The sequence below is a fragment of the Microtus oregoni genome, unplaced genomic scaffold (genome assembly GCF_018167655.1).
Source record: "Microtus oregoni isolate MIOR12 unplaced genomic scaffold, Mior012 000004F_ref0000308, whole genome shotgun sequence".
NCBI lineage: Eukaryota > Metazoa > Chordata > Mammalia > Rodentia > Cricetidae > Microtus > Microtus oregoni.
Window position 1 is genome coordinate 34569012 of NW_024543063.1, and position 19751 is coordinate 34588762.

The following is a 19751-nucleotide window of genomic DNA, read 5'->3' on the forward strand; positions in this document are numbered from 1 at the left end:
TTTTCCATTCAATATTTGATGCTGGACTCATCTTGGGTTCATCTATGAGTGGTGTGGCCGTGCTCATGTTAAACCGTTGGTGGAAGGCCTATCCTTTGGGTGTGCTTTTTGTAGAAGATAACCAGGTCTTCTACAAGGATGCCTGGGAATTAAGTCTGATCAATACTTGTTGGATTCAGGGGCAGCCTCAAGAGGCCCTACAAGTTAGTATGCCTATGAAGTTTCTAGAAGGAACAGTGACCTCCCTTAGCTGGGAAGGCTACTGTAGACAAATTGTGGAAACAGCCTTTTGGAGAGAATTAGTTTAAGATCACTCTGTATTTCAAAATAGTTAAGTCTGACGTGGTTGATTTTTGTTGTTCTGTTTTTATGTTTTTGTTTTTTTTTTTGAGACAGGTTTTCTTTATGTAGCTTTTTTTTTAAATTTATTTATTATGTATGTAGTGTTCTGGGCACCAGATCTCATTATAGATGGGTGTGAGCCATCATGTGGTTGCTGGGAATAGAACTCAGGACCTCCGGAACAGCAGCCAGTTTTCTTAACCTCTGAGCCATCTTTCCAGCCCCCTTTATGTAGCTTTTTGTTTTTATTTCGAGACAGGGTTTCATTATGTGGTGCTGACTGTCCTAGAACCGTGTAGACCAGACTGGTCTCGAACTTGCAGAAATCATGCTTAGCAAACAGTTGAATTTCTGTGCTATTTTATCAGAAAATATGATTTCTTTCTTTAAAATTTATTTAAAATGATTTATTAAAAATAATAAACAGTATGATTTATCTATTTATAAAAATAATAAAAGCTATTTCTACACTGTAAAGAAAATGTAATAAAGTGGAAAAGGATAAGTCATCCTGCTAGAGGTATCATTTTGTTAGTTATCTTTTGATTGTTTTTTTTTCCCTGTCTACATAGATGCATAAAAAACTTTTAAGATTAACTTCTATTTTTATTTTGCCTAAATGTATGTATGTGTACCATGTGCTTGCTTGGTGTCCACAAAGGTAAGATGAGAATGATAGAGATGGAGTTACAGATGGCTGTGAACCATTATGTGGGTGCTGGGAATCAAACCTATGTCCTCCGCTAGAATAGCAAGTACTCTTAATCTGAGCTATCTCTCCAACTCCATGAATGCATTTTAAAAGTCGGTTTGCCGGCACTTGGGAGGCAGAGGCAGTTGGATCTCTGAGTTTGAGGCCAGCCTGATATACATAGTGAGTTCCAAAACAGCCAGGGCTATGTAGAGAGAATCTGTCTCCAAAACTGGAGTGGGGGTGGGGGCAGTTTAGTCCATTCTGTACATGAACTGGTTTCTTTAATACTTCATTAGCACATTCTCATTTTCCTAGCACTAGCACAGACTGACATGCATTTCCTGTGTAAGTCAAGGTATTGACAGCTGGTTCTTTCTGGAGGCTCAGGAAAGAATCTAGTTCCTTCTGTTCATAGAAGCTACTTATAATCCTTGGCTCCTTGACTTCTTTCTAACAAAAGAACTAAACTCTGGAGTTTATCACCCCACCTGAACCACGCACCTGTCTGGATAGAGAGCGCTTATAGTGACTAGAGGATGGAGGGTGCCTTTCCCAGAGGGTGGTCATATCCTGCTGAGTCTTTGTTTTAAAGTCACATTGGCTAGGTGTGGACATCTGTGGGGGACAATGATTCAGTCTGGCTCAAGGCACAGTTTGAAAAAATTGCTGCAGGGTATTCTATAGTTGAAGCAAACCGTAATCATTCCCCTGTCTCCTATTATTGTATGCTTAGATAGTCTCTAATTTTTCCTCATTACAACCTTGCACCATATATCGTTGGATGTAAAGAGTGGGCTTCAGGCTCATGCATGTTGGACTGAATTCCTAGGGAGCATTTTCAAAACAGTAGACTCTTTCTCTCTGAAGACTGTGAACCAGACTCTGGGGTGCCCAGGTACCTTTCCCACTCAACAACAGGATATAGGAGCAACAAGGGCATCCCTCCTTTAGGAATCAATTTTCTCACCCAAAAGTGGGGATAATAACAGGATGTTATGAGGGTTATATGAGTTGTTATAAGACAATGAATTTGAATCTCAATTGCCACCAAGAAATGCTCATTGAGTGTTAAGTTTTTATTCCTGGTCAGGAATCTTTCTATGTCAGTATTAAGGGCTTAGTGCATATTGACAAATGGTTTGGAGATTAAAAAATCATTAATTACATGAAAACATTTGCTGAATTTGTTGAATTATTAAGTATGAGCTGTATTTTAGGTGCTTCAGCTTTTTTTTTTTTTCAGAAAGTTACTTGGTTTTTTTATTTTTGTTTACAATTTACAGTGTAAATGGTAAAAGCATTAAAGCTAATTTGAACAAGATGTTTTTGACTGAAGCCTTTCAGAAAACATTTCAGCTCTGTAGAGTAGGAGATAGGGTGTGCACTCCCTCCCCAGTGTCCCAATCCCTCATACTCAGCCACGTGGTGATTCATATTCTTTGGGGTATCGGAGAGATGGCTAGTGGTTAAGAGCACTTGCAAGGAGCCTGGGTTCTGTTCCCAGGTCCTACGTGGCAGGCCACAAACCAGCTGTAACTCTAGCAGCAGTGGATCCCATGCTGCCTTTTGGCCTCCATGGGCACTGCATGCTCATGGTACATATGTCCATGAACATAAAATACTCGTACACGAGATAAAAGAAGACTTAAAAAAACAAATTTTTTGGGATATGTCTATACTGAACATGCTTTGTTCTCTAAGGCAGAACCATTCAGCACTTACATTTTTGTAGGTACTAAAAGTAATCTGGTATAAATTGTAGAATATGGGTAGATGTGCACAGTTTCTGTGAAAGTGCTGTGCTGTTTTATATAAAGGGTTTGCATAGTCTTAGTTTAGGGGTTGGGAGCTGGACCCTCAGTATATCCCCATGGTCAGCTGCACTCCGCATTTCATGTTAGCCAGTGTTAGCTATCGCCCTGCTCTGGGTGACACTGCACAACCCATGAGTGTTAGGTTGCTGCATGAAATGGCCCTTGCGATTCATCTGATGCCTCCTCATGTTTTGATTGCTGCAAAAACTTTGGGGGGAACCTCAAAAATAGACAGGGCTCTTCTCAGTGCCACTGCTGGGGGAGGGGGTGGATTTGTCCTAGCTGGTTGGCTTGGATAATGTGGTGAAGTCACTCTTCCTCTTTGTAAATATGTATTTTAGTGGGAGGCATTTGAAACTATGTAAATAGGCAGAGTTTTCCTTAAGCTTCCACTCTATTTGCATTGGAGACTGTTTTCCCATTTTGAAATTTCAAGGAGTTATGTTCTGCTACTCATATATTGTGAAACTCAGATGGTCCCAGATTTTGCTAGGGAGAGTCCCTCCACCCTGGCTCCTGGCAACATATTTCCATTCTCTGAGTGAGAACTGCTTCACTGTCTGGCACAAGGGGTTCCACAGTCATCTCATCTAGTCACACCCATCCTTAAGCTGTCCCATCAAGGATCCCAACTTCTTTCCCTGGAGAGTGGTACTCAGCCATCTGGGCACAAGGTGGTGGGCTTCCTTCTTGGGGGTACAACACATGGCACTGCTGCTATGTCCTCTTGGTAGATGGGATGTGCCCGTGTTTATTTCTCCATCTCTGTGAGTACATCTGAAAACCTTGAGCTCACACCAGCCTTTCAGTTTTGGTTCATACTGAATTAGTTTAGTTTTTGGTGGCCTTCTCTTCACACACTTTTCTTACTTGCTTGACTCCAGCTCTAACTGGGCCTCTGTGGCTTCCTTGTCCTCAACATACTAACTCAGAAAGTAAAGGACAAGTTAGTGGCGTTCTTTCTCCCTGTGTGTGAACCTATGTATACACACCTGTCTAATGTCTACTTGCCATTAGCTAGTGAGCATGTCTTGTGGTTCCTGTTTACTTCTTGGGGTCGTAGCTTGGACACCATAGGTTGTTGATACAGATGAATAGGTGTGTTACAGCTCTCAGAGTGCAGTCTCTTCTTTAAAAGCCCCACTGGACATGTCTGTGGGCTAGGATCTCTCTGGACACAGGCCCAAGAGCACAGGGGTTAGTGGTAAATGATTGGCTTCCTGTGCCCAGGCTCCATGCACTGTCTTCTAACAGTTGAGTCGTGAATTAAAAGCCATAAAGGAAAATTATTTGTGCCTTCTTCCAGGATTGGGAACCTGTAGAAACCTTAGGCTCTGTAATTTTCTACCTCATGCCAGTCACAGTAAGTCTTCTAAGAGCCTGGACTTTTCACCTTTGAGAGCAATAAGTAGGTTACCTGTGTCTACACAGCAGATCTGTTTTCATTTTCTGTCATTTTCAACTTGCTCATTTATCTCAGGAGACTTTTGTACCTGAAGCTGCTTCCTTCTTTCCTTACTTCCTTCTAGCACTGGGGGTTGTGGAGAGCAAGTTCCTGGAGTAGATGGGGTTGGTGGAGTGCAGTCAGACCAGGGCAACTTGTTCATTTAGTGTGACCTTTTTCTGGAAGAGATCAGCAATATTTTTAAAACATTTATTTTGCCGGGCGGTGGTGGCACACGCCTTTAATCCCAGAACTCGGGAGGCAGAGGCAGATCTCTGTGCGTTCGATGCCAGCCTGGTCTACAAGAGCTAGTTCCAGGACAGGAACCAAAAAGCTACGGAGAAACCCTGTCTTGAAAAATCAAAAAAAAAAATTATTTTGTATGTATGGATAGGTACTAGTGTAGAGATCAGAGAGGACATATGTGGAAGCTGGTTCATGCCTTTTATCATGTAGGTTCCAGGGATGGAACTCAGATAGACAGGCCTGGCAGCTAGTGGCCTTATCTGCTGAGCTGTCTCCCTCTCCCTCTAAAAACTAAGTCAGTAGACTTAACCAGTGGCCAGACTTTCCTTATGGAAGTCTGATTTTGGCTTTCTTTCGGTCTCTCCTGTTTCCTGTTGTCTTCCCCAGAGAAGAGGTGCTTGTGGCCCAGGATTCAGCCAACGTCTGCCTGCTTCCCAGTGTTGTTGAGTATCCTAATCAGAGGTGCTCACAACTTATTTCTCATGTGGGTGTTCCCCTGGGCCAGCTTCCATTTAGTCTTCATCTCAGAGGCAAAAGTTATCCTTGTAACTTTGGGTCCTTGCCTGCATTCTCCCACATCTGGTCATCAGGAGAATTTGTTGGCTCTGCCTTAAGGTCCAAGTCAGCATCTTCTCTCCCTGGGTTGTTTATACCCCTGTCCCCTGTATTCTTTTCTCCTAGAAGGCTGAGTGGTCAGTTGTGTCTTCCTTTCCCTTTCAAAATAGAAGCTGAGGTCCTTTCTGATGTTCAGGATTGTCTCTACTCTGTCTCCAATTTCTGTCCCCAGTTCTTTCATGTCCCCTCCTTTCCCTTTCTGGATTCTGCTCAGCCATACTGGCCTCTTTGCTTTTCTTCTTACCCCAAACTACTTCCTTTAGGTTCCACTTAAAAATACTTTCTCTGGGGGCTGGAGAGATGGCTCAGCGGTTAAGATCACTGGCTGTTCTTCCAGAGGTCCTGAGTTCAATTCCCAGCAACCACATGGTGGCTCACAACCATCTGTAATGAGATTTGGTGCCCTCTTCTGCCCTGCAGGTATATGTACGTGCAGACAGAACACTGTATAAATCTTTAAAAAAAATACTTTCTCTGGGGTCTCTGTGGCACTCAGGCTGACGGTGCATCCCTCTTAGCTGCCCTGTTGCCCTGTTCCTTCTTTTCTCTGCTTTTTTTTTTTTTTTTTTTTTTTTTGGTTTTTCGAGACAGGGTTTCTCTGTGGTTTTGGAGCCTGTCCTGGAACTAGCTCTTGTAGACCAGGCTGGTCTCGAACTCACAGAGATCCGCCTGCCTCTGCCTCTCGAGTGCTGGGATTAAAGGCGTGCGCCACCACCACCCGGCTTTTCTCTGCTTTCTAAGCACAGCACTTGCTATCAGCTAAGCTGTATTTACTTATTTCTTATCTGCATCCCCACACTGGAAGATAAGCTCTGTGAGGTCAGAGGTTTCTGCCCTGGTTTGTCTAGTACTCTGATCCTTCTGCCTGTACAGTGCAGAGCTCTGAGCAGTTGCTCAGCAGCCTTGTTCTCTGGCTGTGTATGCTCATTCCTCTTGGCTACTGATGCCTGCATTCTGGAATGTCCTCCTTCAACCCCCTTCCTCCTTAGACAGGATGCCCTTGTGCATATTCTGTGTTCTCCTTGCCCGGAGATGCACCACTTCTCCCTCTATGGTGCCTTGTGTGTTCTCTCCCCAGCTCAGCTTCTGCACAAGGAAATAAAAGCGTCCTCTTGTCACTCCTAAAGGGACTCTATCTCAGCTTGGGTGACCTTTTCTCTGACACCTTCCTTTCCTGCCTTTGGCCTGGTACTTGGTTTGTGGTTGGCTTCCTTTGCTTTCTCACACATTCAGTACTGTGTCCCTGGCTTTCTCTGTCTCTCTCCTTTTCCCTCTCCCTCTTTTCCCCCGCCCTTCTCTCCTCCCTCCCTCCCTCGTCTCCTGGGGGAGTACCTTACTGGCAGTACCTTACTGGGTAAGCCCTATAAAATGGTATGGCATAGTGAGTAATAAAGACAGAGTGCCCTTTGATTGTTGTGTGTGTGTCTGTGTCTGTGTGTCTGTGTGTCTGTGTGTGTGTCTGTCCCATTTCCCATAACTAAGATCAGAGTGCTGAGCTAAGCCACTGGAGGCCAGGCAGTGGTGGCACACACCTTTAATCCTAGCACACTGTAGACAGAGGCAGACAGATTTCTGTGAGTTCAAGGCCACCCTGAGCTACACTAGATTGAAACAAAGATTGAAAAAAGAGAAACAAAGTTCACACAAAGGTGATCTCAGCACTTAGGATCACACACCTTTAATCCCAGCACTAGGTAGGTGGAGACAGGAGTGATATGGCTGGACAGATAGAGGAATATAAGGCAGGAGGACACAGGAACTCAGTGCAGTCTGAAGCAGTCAGTCTAAGGATTTGTTAGAGGTTAAAGATCTCTCTAGTGTCTGGCTACATTGCTTCTCTGATCGTCAGGAAAGCTTTATTTTTTAAAACACAAACATTTGTAAACATCAACTGTCTCTTCTGCATAGAATACATCATAATAGAAATTGATTGTCTCCCTGTGGGAGAGTTATCAAGGACAGCGTTAAAAGTGATTTACTATGATGCTCTCACAAGTATTGCTCACTAACATTATGTATTTCTACACTAACTTACAGATTCTTTCTTTTAAGGCAGAAGGGTTTAAGAGATTAATTTTGTTACTCTCTTTTTTTCATTTTTAAAATTTTATGGTGCTTTGCCTTCATGCCTTCATGTGTGTCCGTGCACCATATATATGTAGTGCCCAGGGAGGCCAGAAGAGGGCCTTGGATCCTTGTAACTGGAATGGCAGATGGTTGTAAATTGCCATGTGGGTGTTGGCAATCAAACCTATATCCTTTGGAAGAGCAGTCAGTTCTAATCACTGAACAGTTCTCCAGTATCTTTTGTAAAGTGCATACTTACTACAGCATTAGAACTATTATTACATTACATCAGTGACTGGCTGTATATTCTTTGACCAGTGATCTTTAGGGACTATTTTCTGAGACTCTGTTCCCTGATGCCTCTGCTAGGACTTCTGACTTCTGCAGAATGTGTAAGGTGGTTTAGCTGACCTCTGGTCTTCCTATTGGGTCTTTGTTTTACTTTTTTGCTCTTGTGGTTGCCATTCTCACTGTCCTTCTGTTGAGATAGATATCATTATTTCTCCTGTGAGTACAATTCCAGCAGCCCCAGTCTCTGGTGTGGGCTCTAGAGTGGCTGGTTTTGCAGATTATTGGATAGTGCAGCAGTGAAGGTCCTACTGATAAAGTTTAAACATGTGTTTAGGACCTTTTCCCTCAGTATTGTTCTGTCCCTTTCCTGTTTCAGAAGTACAAACAGGCAGTTGCTGAAGCCAAAACCTCTTTACTCTAAAGTACCAGTTTCTGCCAGAAGAATCTGAGTTTAACTGATACTCATCTTGGTTGATGGTAGCTCATTCTCTGTCTGGTTTTGTTGTTGTTGTTGTTGTTGTTTTGCTTTTGTATCAGAATAAGGGCTTAACTTATTCTCTGCCCCCTCCTCTGACTTGATTGTTCCCCACAGATATGATGGTGAGCTGCATTTGCTGGTCACCTTGTGGCAATTCAGCCCTCACTGCCACTGCTGTAAAGAACAGCTGTTCCTCCTGTACTTTCGATATTTTGAGAGAGATATAAGTCCACGGGAAGTTTTATACTCAAATTAACATATAGCAATATGTTATTTATATTGTCTTACATGTATAACAATAACTTGCTTCACAATCTGTTCTCTATTCCACTTTCAGTAAAGAGCTAATCCAATTTTATAATAGATTACACTGGTTTAAGTTTGATGCTTCAGGTAAAATAAATTTAATGGCTACAGAAGACTCTGTGCCCCTTCCATAAAATTGGTAGAGAGTATTTTAAAATATGACTACATTTAAGCAATGTCTCTTAACCTATTAAAATGACTTGTCTAGAAAATAGTTTGTACTTAGTTACAATTTACAGCAGAAACTAAGGACCTATAGATTGTGCTTTTGACTGAAAAACTGTAGATGCTGATTGGTAACATGCCCTGGTTATGGAGAGCTTCACATGTTGGAAAACAGAGCCTGAAGCAGAAGCTTAAGTTGGGACATGAAGGATGGTTTTTCTAGTTCCTTTCTAGCTAGTCTAGCCTGCTCCATGTTCCTTTTGTTAGCTGGTTTGCCCTTAGTCTCTTCACTTGCCTCCCTCTTTCCTCTTTACTTCTTGGAGAACTGTCTTGAAATGTTTCCAGAACAGCAGTGAGGTGTAAGTAAATCTGAACAAAAAGAGTGGCGTCTTTCTTGTGTTCTCATTTGTCTGTTTTGTATAAGTGGGGTATTGACCCTTCCATTTAAGTTGCATCTGTAACTGTCATATCTGGCTTGGTCAGGATGCTTATGATATCTCTGTGTGCTGTTTTGTTTCAGATCGGCGCACAGAGTGGTTGCTTGGGCGTCCCTGCTAGATTTGGGCCTGTGGCGCAAATGGAGTTTAGGACTTAGTCGACTCTGCCCTAATGAGAGAAGCCTCTGTCCAAGATGGAGAAGAAGCGGAGAAAGAAATGAAAGCCTCTTTTTGGGCCAAGCCGTGGGTGACTATGGGACTGAGGTTTTCTTTACGTCGGACAAGTCTGTAGGGTGGCTGATCAGTAAGGTTGCAGCTTTTAGCCAAAACAAGAATTCACTTCTGATCAAGGAAGAACCTAGTGCGATTTGAATTTTTACAATTTTATGACCATATTCACTTAGGACCATGAAGCTTATCAACATCTGGCTTCTTCTGCTGGTGGTTTTGCTCTGCGGGAAGAAGCATCTCGGTGATAGGCTGGGGAAGAAAGCTTTTGAAAAGGCCCCATGCCTTAGCTGTTCCCACCTGACTTTGAAGGTGGAATTCTCCTCAACTGTGGTGGAATATGGTAATGAACTGTTTTCATTGTTGGGCCCTCCCATGTTACTGTTTTCAAACTTAATATAGATATTAATTTCTGTTCCACTTCTGTGGTAAATTTCAAATGGAATGAGTGCACACCATGTAGGTATTAACATTTGCTTAAGGTGTTTTCCCATTCTGCCATTGTAGCAGGAGGGTGCTGATGCAGGTACTGAGCATCACTTTGGAAGTCAAGCCCCAGGCAGAAGAATCTTTGTCTTTGTCTTCACCTTCTGTAGAACAAACAGCTGTACATTCTCTGAACTCCTGTCCCCGTTGGAAAACTACATTTCTTTAGTGTTGTCAAATTTCTATAGATATGGGAGTTTTGTTTATTTTTCAATTTATAATGTTTTATTTGTGTGAATGTTTTGCCTGCATGAATGTCTGTGGACCACTTGACACTTGTGGAAGCCAAAGGAGGGTTTTGAATTCTGTGGAACTGGAGTTACAGATGATTGTGAGCCATCGTGTGGGTCCTGGGAACTGAACCCAGGGTCCTCTCTAAGAGCAGTAAGCATTCTTAACCCTTGAGCCAACTCTCCAGCCCTCCATCCTCCCAGTTAATATTTCTTAAGATGTATTTTGATTATATATATGTGTGATATATGCACATGTGTGCAGGTGCCTATGGGAGCTAGAGGTATCGGATTCCCTGGTGCTAGAATTATAGGTGGTTGTGAGCAGCCTGACTTGGGTACTAGAAACTGAAGCCAGGTCCTCTGCAAGATCTTAACTACTGAACTAGCTCATCAGACCCATACTTATGTTTAAAAAAATACTTGGGTGTTTGGGTTTGAACTGTATATTTTTTTTTATTCATTTATTTATTTTTTTTCCTTTCTCTTCTGTTCTCCTTTATCACTTACTTTTTTTTTAATTTATTTATTTATTAAAGATTTCTGTCTCTTCCCAGCCACCGCCTCCCATTTCCCTCCCCCTCCCCTAATTAAGTCCCCCCACCTCAGCCCGAAAAGCAATCAGGGTTCCCTGTCCTGTGGGAAGTCCAAGGAACCTGTATATTTTGTGTGATTTAAGATTCATGTATGCCGGGCAGTGGGGGGCGCACGCCTTTAATCCCAGCATTTGGGAGGCAGAGGCAGGAGGATCTCTGTGAGTTCGAGGCCAGCCTGGTCTACAAAGGGAGTTCCAGGACAGGCTCCAAAGCTACAGAGAAACCCTGTCTCGAAAAACCAAAAAAAAAAAAAAGATTCATGTATGTCAGCTTTAACCAGAACTCTGCATACTACTGCCTACAGGTTGGGTTTTTTGGTTTTTTTGTTTGTTTGTTTGTTTTGGTTTTTCAAGACTGGGTTTTTCTTTCTTGCCCTGGTGACTGTCCTAGAACTGACTTTGTAGACCAGGCTGGCCTTGAACTCAGAGAGATCCGTCTGTTTCTGCCTCCCAAGTGCTGGGATTAAAGGCAATTGCCACCACCATCCGACTGTGTATGGCATTTTACACTTATCTTTCTGCTTGGTCTTGTTTTGCTGTGGTCTTTGAGGTACATTGTTCTTTTGTAAGTGAAGATTCAGATTAGGTATACTCAAATATGTATGTAAGTACTTACTTTTATTGTGACCATTGATTTCAGAATATATTGTGGCTTTCAACGGGTACTTCACAGCCAAAGCTAGAAACTCATTTATTTCAAGTGCTCTGAAAAGCAGTGAAGTAGACAACTGGAGAATTATACCTCGGAACAACCCATCCAGTGACTACCCTAGTGATTTTGAGGTGATTCAGATAAAAGAGAAACAGAAGGCTGGGCTGCTCACACTTGAAGATCATCCAAACATCAAGCGGGTGACCCCTCAGCGGAAAGTCTTTCGTTCCCTGAAGTTTGCTGAATGTAAGTATGGTGAGCACAGGCCATGCTACTGCTTGGCTTTCACCACAGAGTTGCTAAGGGTGATTTGGAGACATCTGTGTTGTTTTTCACAATTCTACAGTGGAGAATGTTGTCTTCTCAGGCAATTTCTGTGTTTTGTTTTCTAAGACAGTTTCCCGTAGCTCAGGCTTCAAATTCACTATGAAACTAAGGCTGTCCTTGAACTTCTGACCGTCCACGTGTTCATGCCTCCACCTCCAAAGCAGTTCCCTAACAACTCAGGAAAACCAGCTCAAGCTTGGTATATTTAGCCAGGTGCCTACATACACTATCATTTAATGCAGCTTCCTGTTCATTTTGGTTCATTCATCTTTGAGAACTCTAGAATGTTTTTGGAAACTTAGAGTTGCCTGATCCTAGTCATGAAGCCTAGGCCATCCTTATGGGGTTCCTTTCTTCAGCATCTGTACTATATTGTGCTATCTATAGCCTTGAGCAGGAAGCTCCTTTTCACTATAAGCTTCATTTTTCTCTACTAACAGAGAGAGGTACTGACCACTCTACTGGTTCTCAGAGGTTGAAGTGAAATAGTGCCAGGTGTAGTGCTTAGCAGTATACTCACAGCATGTGATAGCAGTTGAGTTCAGGTTTTGCTTCACGTTGATGTTGATGTTGGATGAATTCTGTCTTGCTTTGGATCTTATTGGGTTCTGTCTTACTGACCCTAAGACAAAACTCTAATATCTTTTTCACTTGAGATGTTAATGACATCATAAAGATGTCTACTTGTGGTGGCTAGTTTTATGTAAACTGACAGAAGCCAAAGTCAGCTAAGAGGAGGGAGCCTCAATTAAGAAAATGCCTACCAAAAAAAAAAAGGTGGTCCATGCCTTTAATCCCAGCACTCACGAGGCAGAGGCAGGTGGATCTCTGTGAGTTTGAGGCCAGCCTAGTCTACAAGAGCTGGTTCCAGGACAGCTAGGACTGTTAACACAGAGAAACCCTGTCTTGAAGTTTCTGTTCTGCCTGGTTCCCGCAGTCGTTAAGTCTCAAAGACGTCACACAGAGTCTACATTAATTATAAACTGATTGGCCTAGTATCTCAGGCTTCTTATTAACTCTTATAACTTACATTAGCCCATAATTCTTGTCTGTGTTAGCCACATGACTTGGGACCTTTTTCTGCGAGGCAGTCACATCTTGCTTACTCTATGTTTAACTTCCCTCTGTCTGGGTGATGACTGCAGACTGAAACTTCCCTCTTCCCAGAATTCTTGTTGCCGTCCTCTACTTCCTGCCTGGCTCCTGGCCAATCAGGTTTGTTTAAAATACAAGTAACAGGGTACAGACCATTATCCCATAGCACTCCATAAGGTCAGACTGTAGGCAAGCCTGTAAGGCATTTTCTTAATTGCTGATTGATGTGGGAGGGCCCAGACTATGGTGGGTGGTACCGTCTCTGGTCTGGTAATCCTGGGTTCTATAAGAAAGCAGGGCAAGCCATGTAGCAAGCCAGTAAGCAGCACTCCTCCATGATTTCTCTATATCAGTTCCTACCTCCAGCTTTCTACCCTTTTTGTGTTCCTGTCCTGACTCCACTTGGTGATGGATTTTACCTGATGTGTAAGCTGAAATAAACCCTTTCTTCGCCAATTTGCCTTGGTTATGGTATTTCATCAATAGTAACCCTAACTAGGCTATCATCTGTTCTTTGCAGATGTCTTGCTGTTCTTTTCATCAGTTTCTTCTGTCCAACCTAATGGTCCCAAGTTCTCTCAGTGGTTATTCATATGACATGGTCTGTGCCCCTCACTATTTTATTTAATTTGAGTGCTTTGTTCTGTTTAAGATCAAGCAGAGCAGACTGTTCCCATCATCTAAATGTTCTTACTCAGTGTCTCTGGGGTTGCCCCTTCTGTTGACTTAAAGACTAGAGTCACCTGGGAAACTCAGTGCAGATAGATTTGAATTGGACTGTCATTTTAGACATTTGCTTCATGGAGTTGACCGCCTCTTTCCACATTCCATACTTTCATGGGAATGGCCTGGAGGGCTTGAGAACAATGAGAGTCATTTGCTTTAGATCAGTACTGTCAGAGTAGTGCAGACTGCTTCTTAAAACTGATTTGAGTGCTAGCAAGGTGACTCTGTGGGTAAGGGTGCTTGCCATATAAGTGACAGTCTGTGTTCAATCCCGGGGACCCATGCAAAGGTAGAAGGAGAGAGGTGACTCAGAGTTGTATATGCTTTCCCACACTAATAAATGAAATTAAGATTTTTAAAATATAACTTGTTTTTCATTATATGTTGTAATTTGGAGCGGCGGGGCTGCGTCCCCAGCACCCCGGCCGCCTGCTAGCTTATGCCCCGAAATAACAACACACAAATTATATTCATTTAAACACTGCTTGGCCCTTTAGCTCTAGCCCTTACTGGCTAATTCTGATATCCCGATCAACCCATCTCTAATAATCTGTGAGCACCAGTCTTACTGGAAAGATTCTAGCCCACGTCCATCCTGGGTCGGAGCTTCATCGTGTGCCTCAGAGAGCAGAGCTATCCCCGCGTCCGCCCAGGAGAGGGGAACATGGCGTCTCTCTCGGAGGTGTCTGCTCCCGAGAGGAGAGCTGTCGAGTCTGAGCTCACTTCCTCTTCCTCCCAGCATTCTGTTCTGTTTACTCCTCCCACCTATGTTTTAACCTATGAGGGCCAAGCAGTTTCTTTATTGCTTAACCAATGAAATCAACAGATTGATATATGACACTCCCACATCAGTTATAACATAGACTTTGAAAAGTAAAATGAACACATAATAATATTTTATTTTTATTTCATTCATTAATTCATTTTGGTTTTTTGAGACAGGGTCTCTCTATGTAGCTTTGGAGTCTGTCCTAGAACTCACTTTATAGACCAGGCTGGCCTCGAACTCATAGATTCATCTGCCTCTGCCTTCCGAGTCCTGTGATTAAAGGCATGTACCACCACTGCCTGGCTATTACTGTTTCTTAAATGAAGGAATTTTTCAGGCGTTAAAATTCATCATTTAAGTGTACAATTTGACAGATCTTAGCAAAAATGCACAAAATAGATCCAGAGTATTCTCTTACCTCAGACCCTTCTCTAGCTTCCTGGTTCTTTTGGGTTTTGAAAAGGGAAATGAGAAAAGGTAAAAAATTACTGAGTTTTGGGCAGAACATAGCTTAAAAGTTCCTGTTGAAGTCTGACCAGAGGTGTGTTCCGTGAGGGAAGGCAGCCTTTTCCTGTCCATCGCGCAGTGCTGTAAAATCTGCTGGTCCTCCAGTGGCCAGCTCTTGGGTCATTTTCCTTTTTTCTGGCCTCTTGGGGGCAGGCCACTGGTGAGAATGATTTTTATCTTTAGTGTTTAGTTACAAAAGGTTTATTTATGGGCTGATGATGGTGGCACATGCCTTTAATCCCCAGCACTCAGGAGGCAGAGGCCGGTGATCTCTGTGAGTTTCAAGACAGCTAGGACTATTACACAGAGAAACCCTGACTTGAATTTATTTAAAAAAAAAAAAGTTTATTTATTTATTTGATACGGGGTTTTGCAGTATAGCCTAGGTAGCTTTAAACGTGTAATCCTCCTATTTCAGCCTTGCTAGTGTTGGGGTTACAGATGTGTAAAACCATGACCCCTAGCAGGGCTTCTGTAAAAGTTACTATAAGTCTTTTTCTGCCTTCCCTTCGTTTTAAAATTGTAAGAGTCATTTGGGTATAATATGGCAACTGAACATTCCCATAGTTGTGATTGCCTTGAGGAAAGTTCTGAAACATGATTTCAAGGTGACCTTGCCTTAGAGCACGGTGTGTGCGCCTGTTCTCTTGGTTTCTGATCATGCTCTTCCTTGCCACTAGCCGACCCCGCTGTGCCATGTAATGAAACCCGGTGGAGCCAGAAGTGGCAGTCATCACGACCCCTGAAAAGAGCCAGTCTCTCCCTGGGCTCTGGATTCTGGCATGCAACAGGAAGACATTCAAGTCGACGATTGCTGAGAGCCATTCCTCGACAGGTTGCACAGACATTGCAGGCAGATGTGCTGTGGCAGATGGGATACACAGGTGTGTACTGCAGACCAGGGATTTCGACAGTCAGCATCATAGGAGGCCGCCTGCTAGGTTGCTTACGCGATGAAACTTAGAACAAGTGAGAATCCCTTTCTTTTGCTGACAAGAGCAGAACAGCCCTGTTTTTAGTAGTATGTGAACTTAACCTGTGAGCTCTGTCCTATTCCAGGGGCCTGTCCTTGATTTCCTGTTTCTGTGGCTCCCTCAGAGGAATGGTGTTTTATGGGTAGAAATCAAGAAAGATTATTTCTCCCAATATGACTGTTTGCTGTTTTCTCTTTTTGGAATAAGGTGCTAATGTCAGGGTTGCTGTTTTTGATACTGGGCTCAGTGAGAAGCATCCACACTTCAAGAATGTGAAGGAGAGAACCAACTGGACCAATGAGCGGACCCTGGATGATGGTAGGTCCCAGTCAAATGAGGGCAGGGCTTTTGGTCTGGAGGCCAGTATTTGTGAGCTGGCTTGTGGTTTCACAGTCAAGTCCAAGTACTAAGAAGCTTTGCTGAAGTAGAGGCTAGGAAAGAAGGAGGTAGCTGCTGAGAAGGGTTACCAGTAGAGTTGCCCTCAAAGGAGAGTCGGAACAGTGGTGTTGGGACTATGAGGGGCATACCACAGCAGAGGCTGCTCATGTATTTCCAAGACCAAGAGTGTATGGTCATGGTTTTGAGTGTTCTACCTCATTGTGTATTCTCAGATGTCTCACAGGACTTCTTTTCTTGTGGCTGCAGGGCTGGGTCATGGCACATTTGTTGCAGGTGTGATTGCCAGCATGAGGGAGTGCCAGGGATTTGCCCCAGATGCAGAGCTGCACATCTTCAGGGTCTTTACCAACACTCAGGTAGGTGTTTGAGGGGCCTTGAAACATGTGATGATCAGGGCTGAGCTCTGACAGAAAGTACCATTGTGCAGCTACTGTAAATGCATACTGGAGTAACAACCTTCCTTATTGTCTCACACTGTCCTGTCTTCTGTATGTCCTTTCCTCAATACTGCATTTATCAGCCTACCGCAGTCCTGCTGACTTACCTTCCTCCAAGGACACTGTGGTTTGTTGTTCTGTTTGTTCTTCACAGTCAGTCAGCCTGAACCCTCTAGGCTATGGTCTTGGTCTTCCATGATGGACTGATGGCATAGTTCATGATATACATACCCCACCCCCACCCCCACCCCCATTTAGTTCCCACTGCTGGAGAATGAGGACTTACATTACTGACCTCCGTATTAGTATTCCAGCACCTAAGTTTGCTGCTTCGTTCCTCATTTCATCTGGAAACAAAGGAAGAGGCTGCGCGCGCTCTCTCTCTCTCTCTCTCTCTCTCTCTCTCTCTGTGTGTGTGTGTGTGTGTGTGTTTGTGTGTTTTAGTTGTGATACTCATTTATGTGTGGAGCCTATGTCAGCCTGAACACCATCCACCTTGGGGTTTTTTGTTTGTTTTGTTTTTGAGGCAGGGTCTCACTGTCTATCCTTGGCCGGCCTGAAGCTTACCGTATAGACCAGTCTGCTCTCAAACTCATGAACTCAGCCTCCTGAGTGCTGGGATTAAAGACCTGCATTACCACTCCTGACTTCTACATGTTTCTTGAGACAGGATCTCTCATTGGTACTAGATAAAGAGAAAGAAGAGCAGCAGCAGTTGGTCCAGGAAGTTAGTTCCTTCATAAGATGCCATTCATTAAGAGAGAGGGCCTTACTCTGTGAGAGAGAACATTAGACATCCAGTACAGTATATGGAGATCTAAGCATTATGGGACCTTAGAAGGAAAGAGAGCGGTTCTGTTAAGAGTGAGACTAAGAGGGGCTGGAGAGATGGCTCAGAGGTTAAGAGCACTGACTGCTCTTCCAAAGGTCCTGAGTTCAATTCCCAGCAACCACATGGTGACTCACAACCATCTGTAATGGAGTCTGGTGCCCTCTTCTGGCCTGCAGGCATACACACAGACAGAATGTTGTATACAAAATAAATAAATAAATATTAAAAAAAAAAGAGAGAGTGAGACTAAGAGAAAAGGAAAGAGGGGAAGATCACTGCCAGGGGGAGGTCAGAGGAACTTCTTTGGCTGTGGTAACACTCGCCTTTAATCCAGCACTTGGAAGGCAGAAGCAGGTGAGTCTCTGTGAATTCGAGGCCAGCCTGATCTGTTAGCTCCAGGACAGCTAGGACTGTTTGTTACACAGAGAAACCCTGTCTTGAAAATCCCTCTCCCCACAAAAAGAACGCAGGCTTCTGAGCACTTGCATAATTCTCACATCCCAAGAACGAAGAAATTATCAGGCTGGCAGTAAGTTTCAGATCATGTGATTTAGTTCAGTGTAACATGCAAGGCAAAGAGCTTGGTACCATAAATAGAGAACTGTCAAGTCACAGTGTAGATTGCTTAACTTTTTTCTAGAGAGAGTTGCAGGGAGGCCTGGCCTGATTCAGGCTATTGGTTCCAGCTTAAATGTGTAGGCTTATGTTCAAACAACTGGGACTTGCCCATTAGGCTAGTCGGGGTGGCAGAAAAGCCCCAGGGATCTGCCTTCCTTAGTTCTAAGATTTCAAGCATGTGCTACCACATCCAGATTTTTTTTTTTTAAAGATTTTATTTATTATGTATACAGTGTTCTGCCTGCAGGTACACCTTCAGGCCAGAAGAGGGAACCAGATCTCATAGATGGTTGTGAGCCATCATGTGGTTGCTGGGACTTGAACTCAGGACCTCTGGAAGAGCAGTCAGTGCTCTTAACCTCTGAGCTATCTCTCCAGCCCACATCCAGATTTTTATCTGTGCATCAGACTCTTTCATATTTGCATAGTAAGCTCTTGACCTGCTTAATTTTTTTCCAGTTGCTGTGACAAAATATTCTGTCAAACGCAACTTAATGGAGAAAGAATTGATTCTAGCTCACAGCTGAAGGTTTTGTTCCTCGTAGTCAGGACTCTGGGTGGCAGGAACTTTGAGGAGCTGGTCACAAGGATCCACAGTCACAAAGCAGAAGAGCAGTGAATGCAAACTAGTGCTGTGCTCTTTCCCCTGGGTGTCCTGCCCTGTGAGCCCACACACAATTGAATTGGGTTTTCCCATCCATCTCTCCAGCACCCCAGCCCTTATTTTTAAATTTGATTTTTGAGCTTTAACAACATCAAAAAGAAGCACAGTGATGACACCTGTTCCTTCCAGTGGCTTTCAGCTCACTCCCCAGCCTCCCTGTGGGGAGTGTTCTTTGCTTCTTATGTTGCCTCATAGGATTTCTTTTTCATGTCAGCATACAGTTTAACTTTTTAAAGAAGCTTTCAAGATACTCTTTCTTACTGCACTACTCTGCCCACTGTGAACTTGGTTTTGTGTTTTTGTTGTTGGTTGGTTGGTTTGTTTTTGCTTTTGAGATAGTGTAGCCCTAGTCTAGTCTGGAACTCACTATGTAGCCCAGGCTGGCCTGAGACTCATGGGAGTCCTCCTGCTGCAGCCTCTTAAATGCCTGGATTACAGTTGTGAGCCACTATGCCTGGCTTAGCTTGAATCTAAACAAACAGGTAGAAGTAGTATTTTGAAAAACAGTTTCATTTACATAACATAAGGAAAGCATAACACTGGTGTGGTGGTATGATACTATGATGCAACCGTGGTTGCTCCTGTTTGTCCTTCAGTCTTTTAGGCATGAAGGGTGTTAGACAGGTGCCTTAAACTGTAGAAGTGCTTGACGTGACAGCAGTGTCTTAGAATGGGTCCTTTATAAGGGCAGTAAGAAGCTCAGGTTGGTCCTAAAAGGCATGCTATAAGGTAGACAGTTGCTTGTTACCCTCTGAGGGGAGACACAGCATACAGCACAGTCCTTCCTTGGGTCTAGTTAGAGGACTTAGTTTGTGGGTATAATGTTTACATTCTAAAGCATTTTTACTTGGGATTTGTCCCCATGCTTTGAAGAGTATGCTTGTCCTTAGAAACCAGAGCTATCACAGCTCTTTACACTTCTGCTGAGACCCTCAGAGGACTGTTTCGATTTAACCAGGTGTCTTACACATCTTGGTTTTTGGACGCCTTCAACTATGCCATCCTAAAGAAGATTGACGTTCTAAACCTTAGCATCGGCGGTCCTGACTTCATGGATCATCCCTTTGTTGATAAGGTTGGTCATCAAGTCACCACGCAAGGGCAGTATGTTGTGTGACAACTACTGTGCTTTTATATCCTGAGGTGTATGTCATTCTGCTAAGGAAATACCAGCTTTGTGAAACAGATGGTTAATGGCATGAACTTCAGAAGCCTGCATGTTGCAACCTAGTGTGCTAGAGGCCTGGGAGCAGGTATTTTTAAGGAGCATTGCTGCTTCCCTGGTGCCTTGATGCCTTTCTTTTAAGGCTGCA

The 19751-nt window shown here is 43.5% G+C and overlaps 1 protein-coding gene across 2 annotated transcripts in view; it reads left to right on the forward strand.

The window, feature by feature from the left end:
• Mbtps1 (membrane bound transcription factor peptidase, site 1) overlaps positions 1–19751 on the forward strand; it is a 54882-nt gene that overhangs the window by 3188 nt on the left and 31943 nt on the right. For both annotated transcript variants that reach the window (XM_041649970.1, XM_041649971.1), the window contains exons 2-7: positions 8983–9470; positions 11079–11336; positions 15195–15398; positions 15696–15806; positions 16134–16243; positions 19397–19513. In XM_041649970.1, the coding sequence (XP_041505904.1) occupies positions 9308–9470; positions 11079–11336; positions 15195–15398; positions 15696–15806; positions 16134–16243; positions 19397–19513 (963 nt within the window). In that variant the 5' untranslated portion in view covers positions 8983–9307. The remainder of the gene's footprint in view (positions 1–8982; positions 9471–11078; positions 11337–15194; positions 15399–15695; positions 15807–16133; positions 16244–19396; positions 19514–19751) is intronic.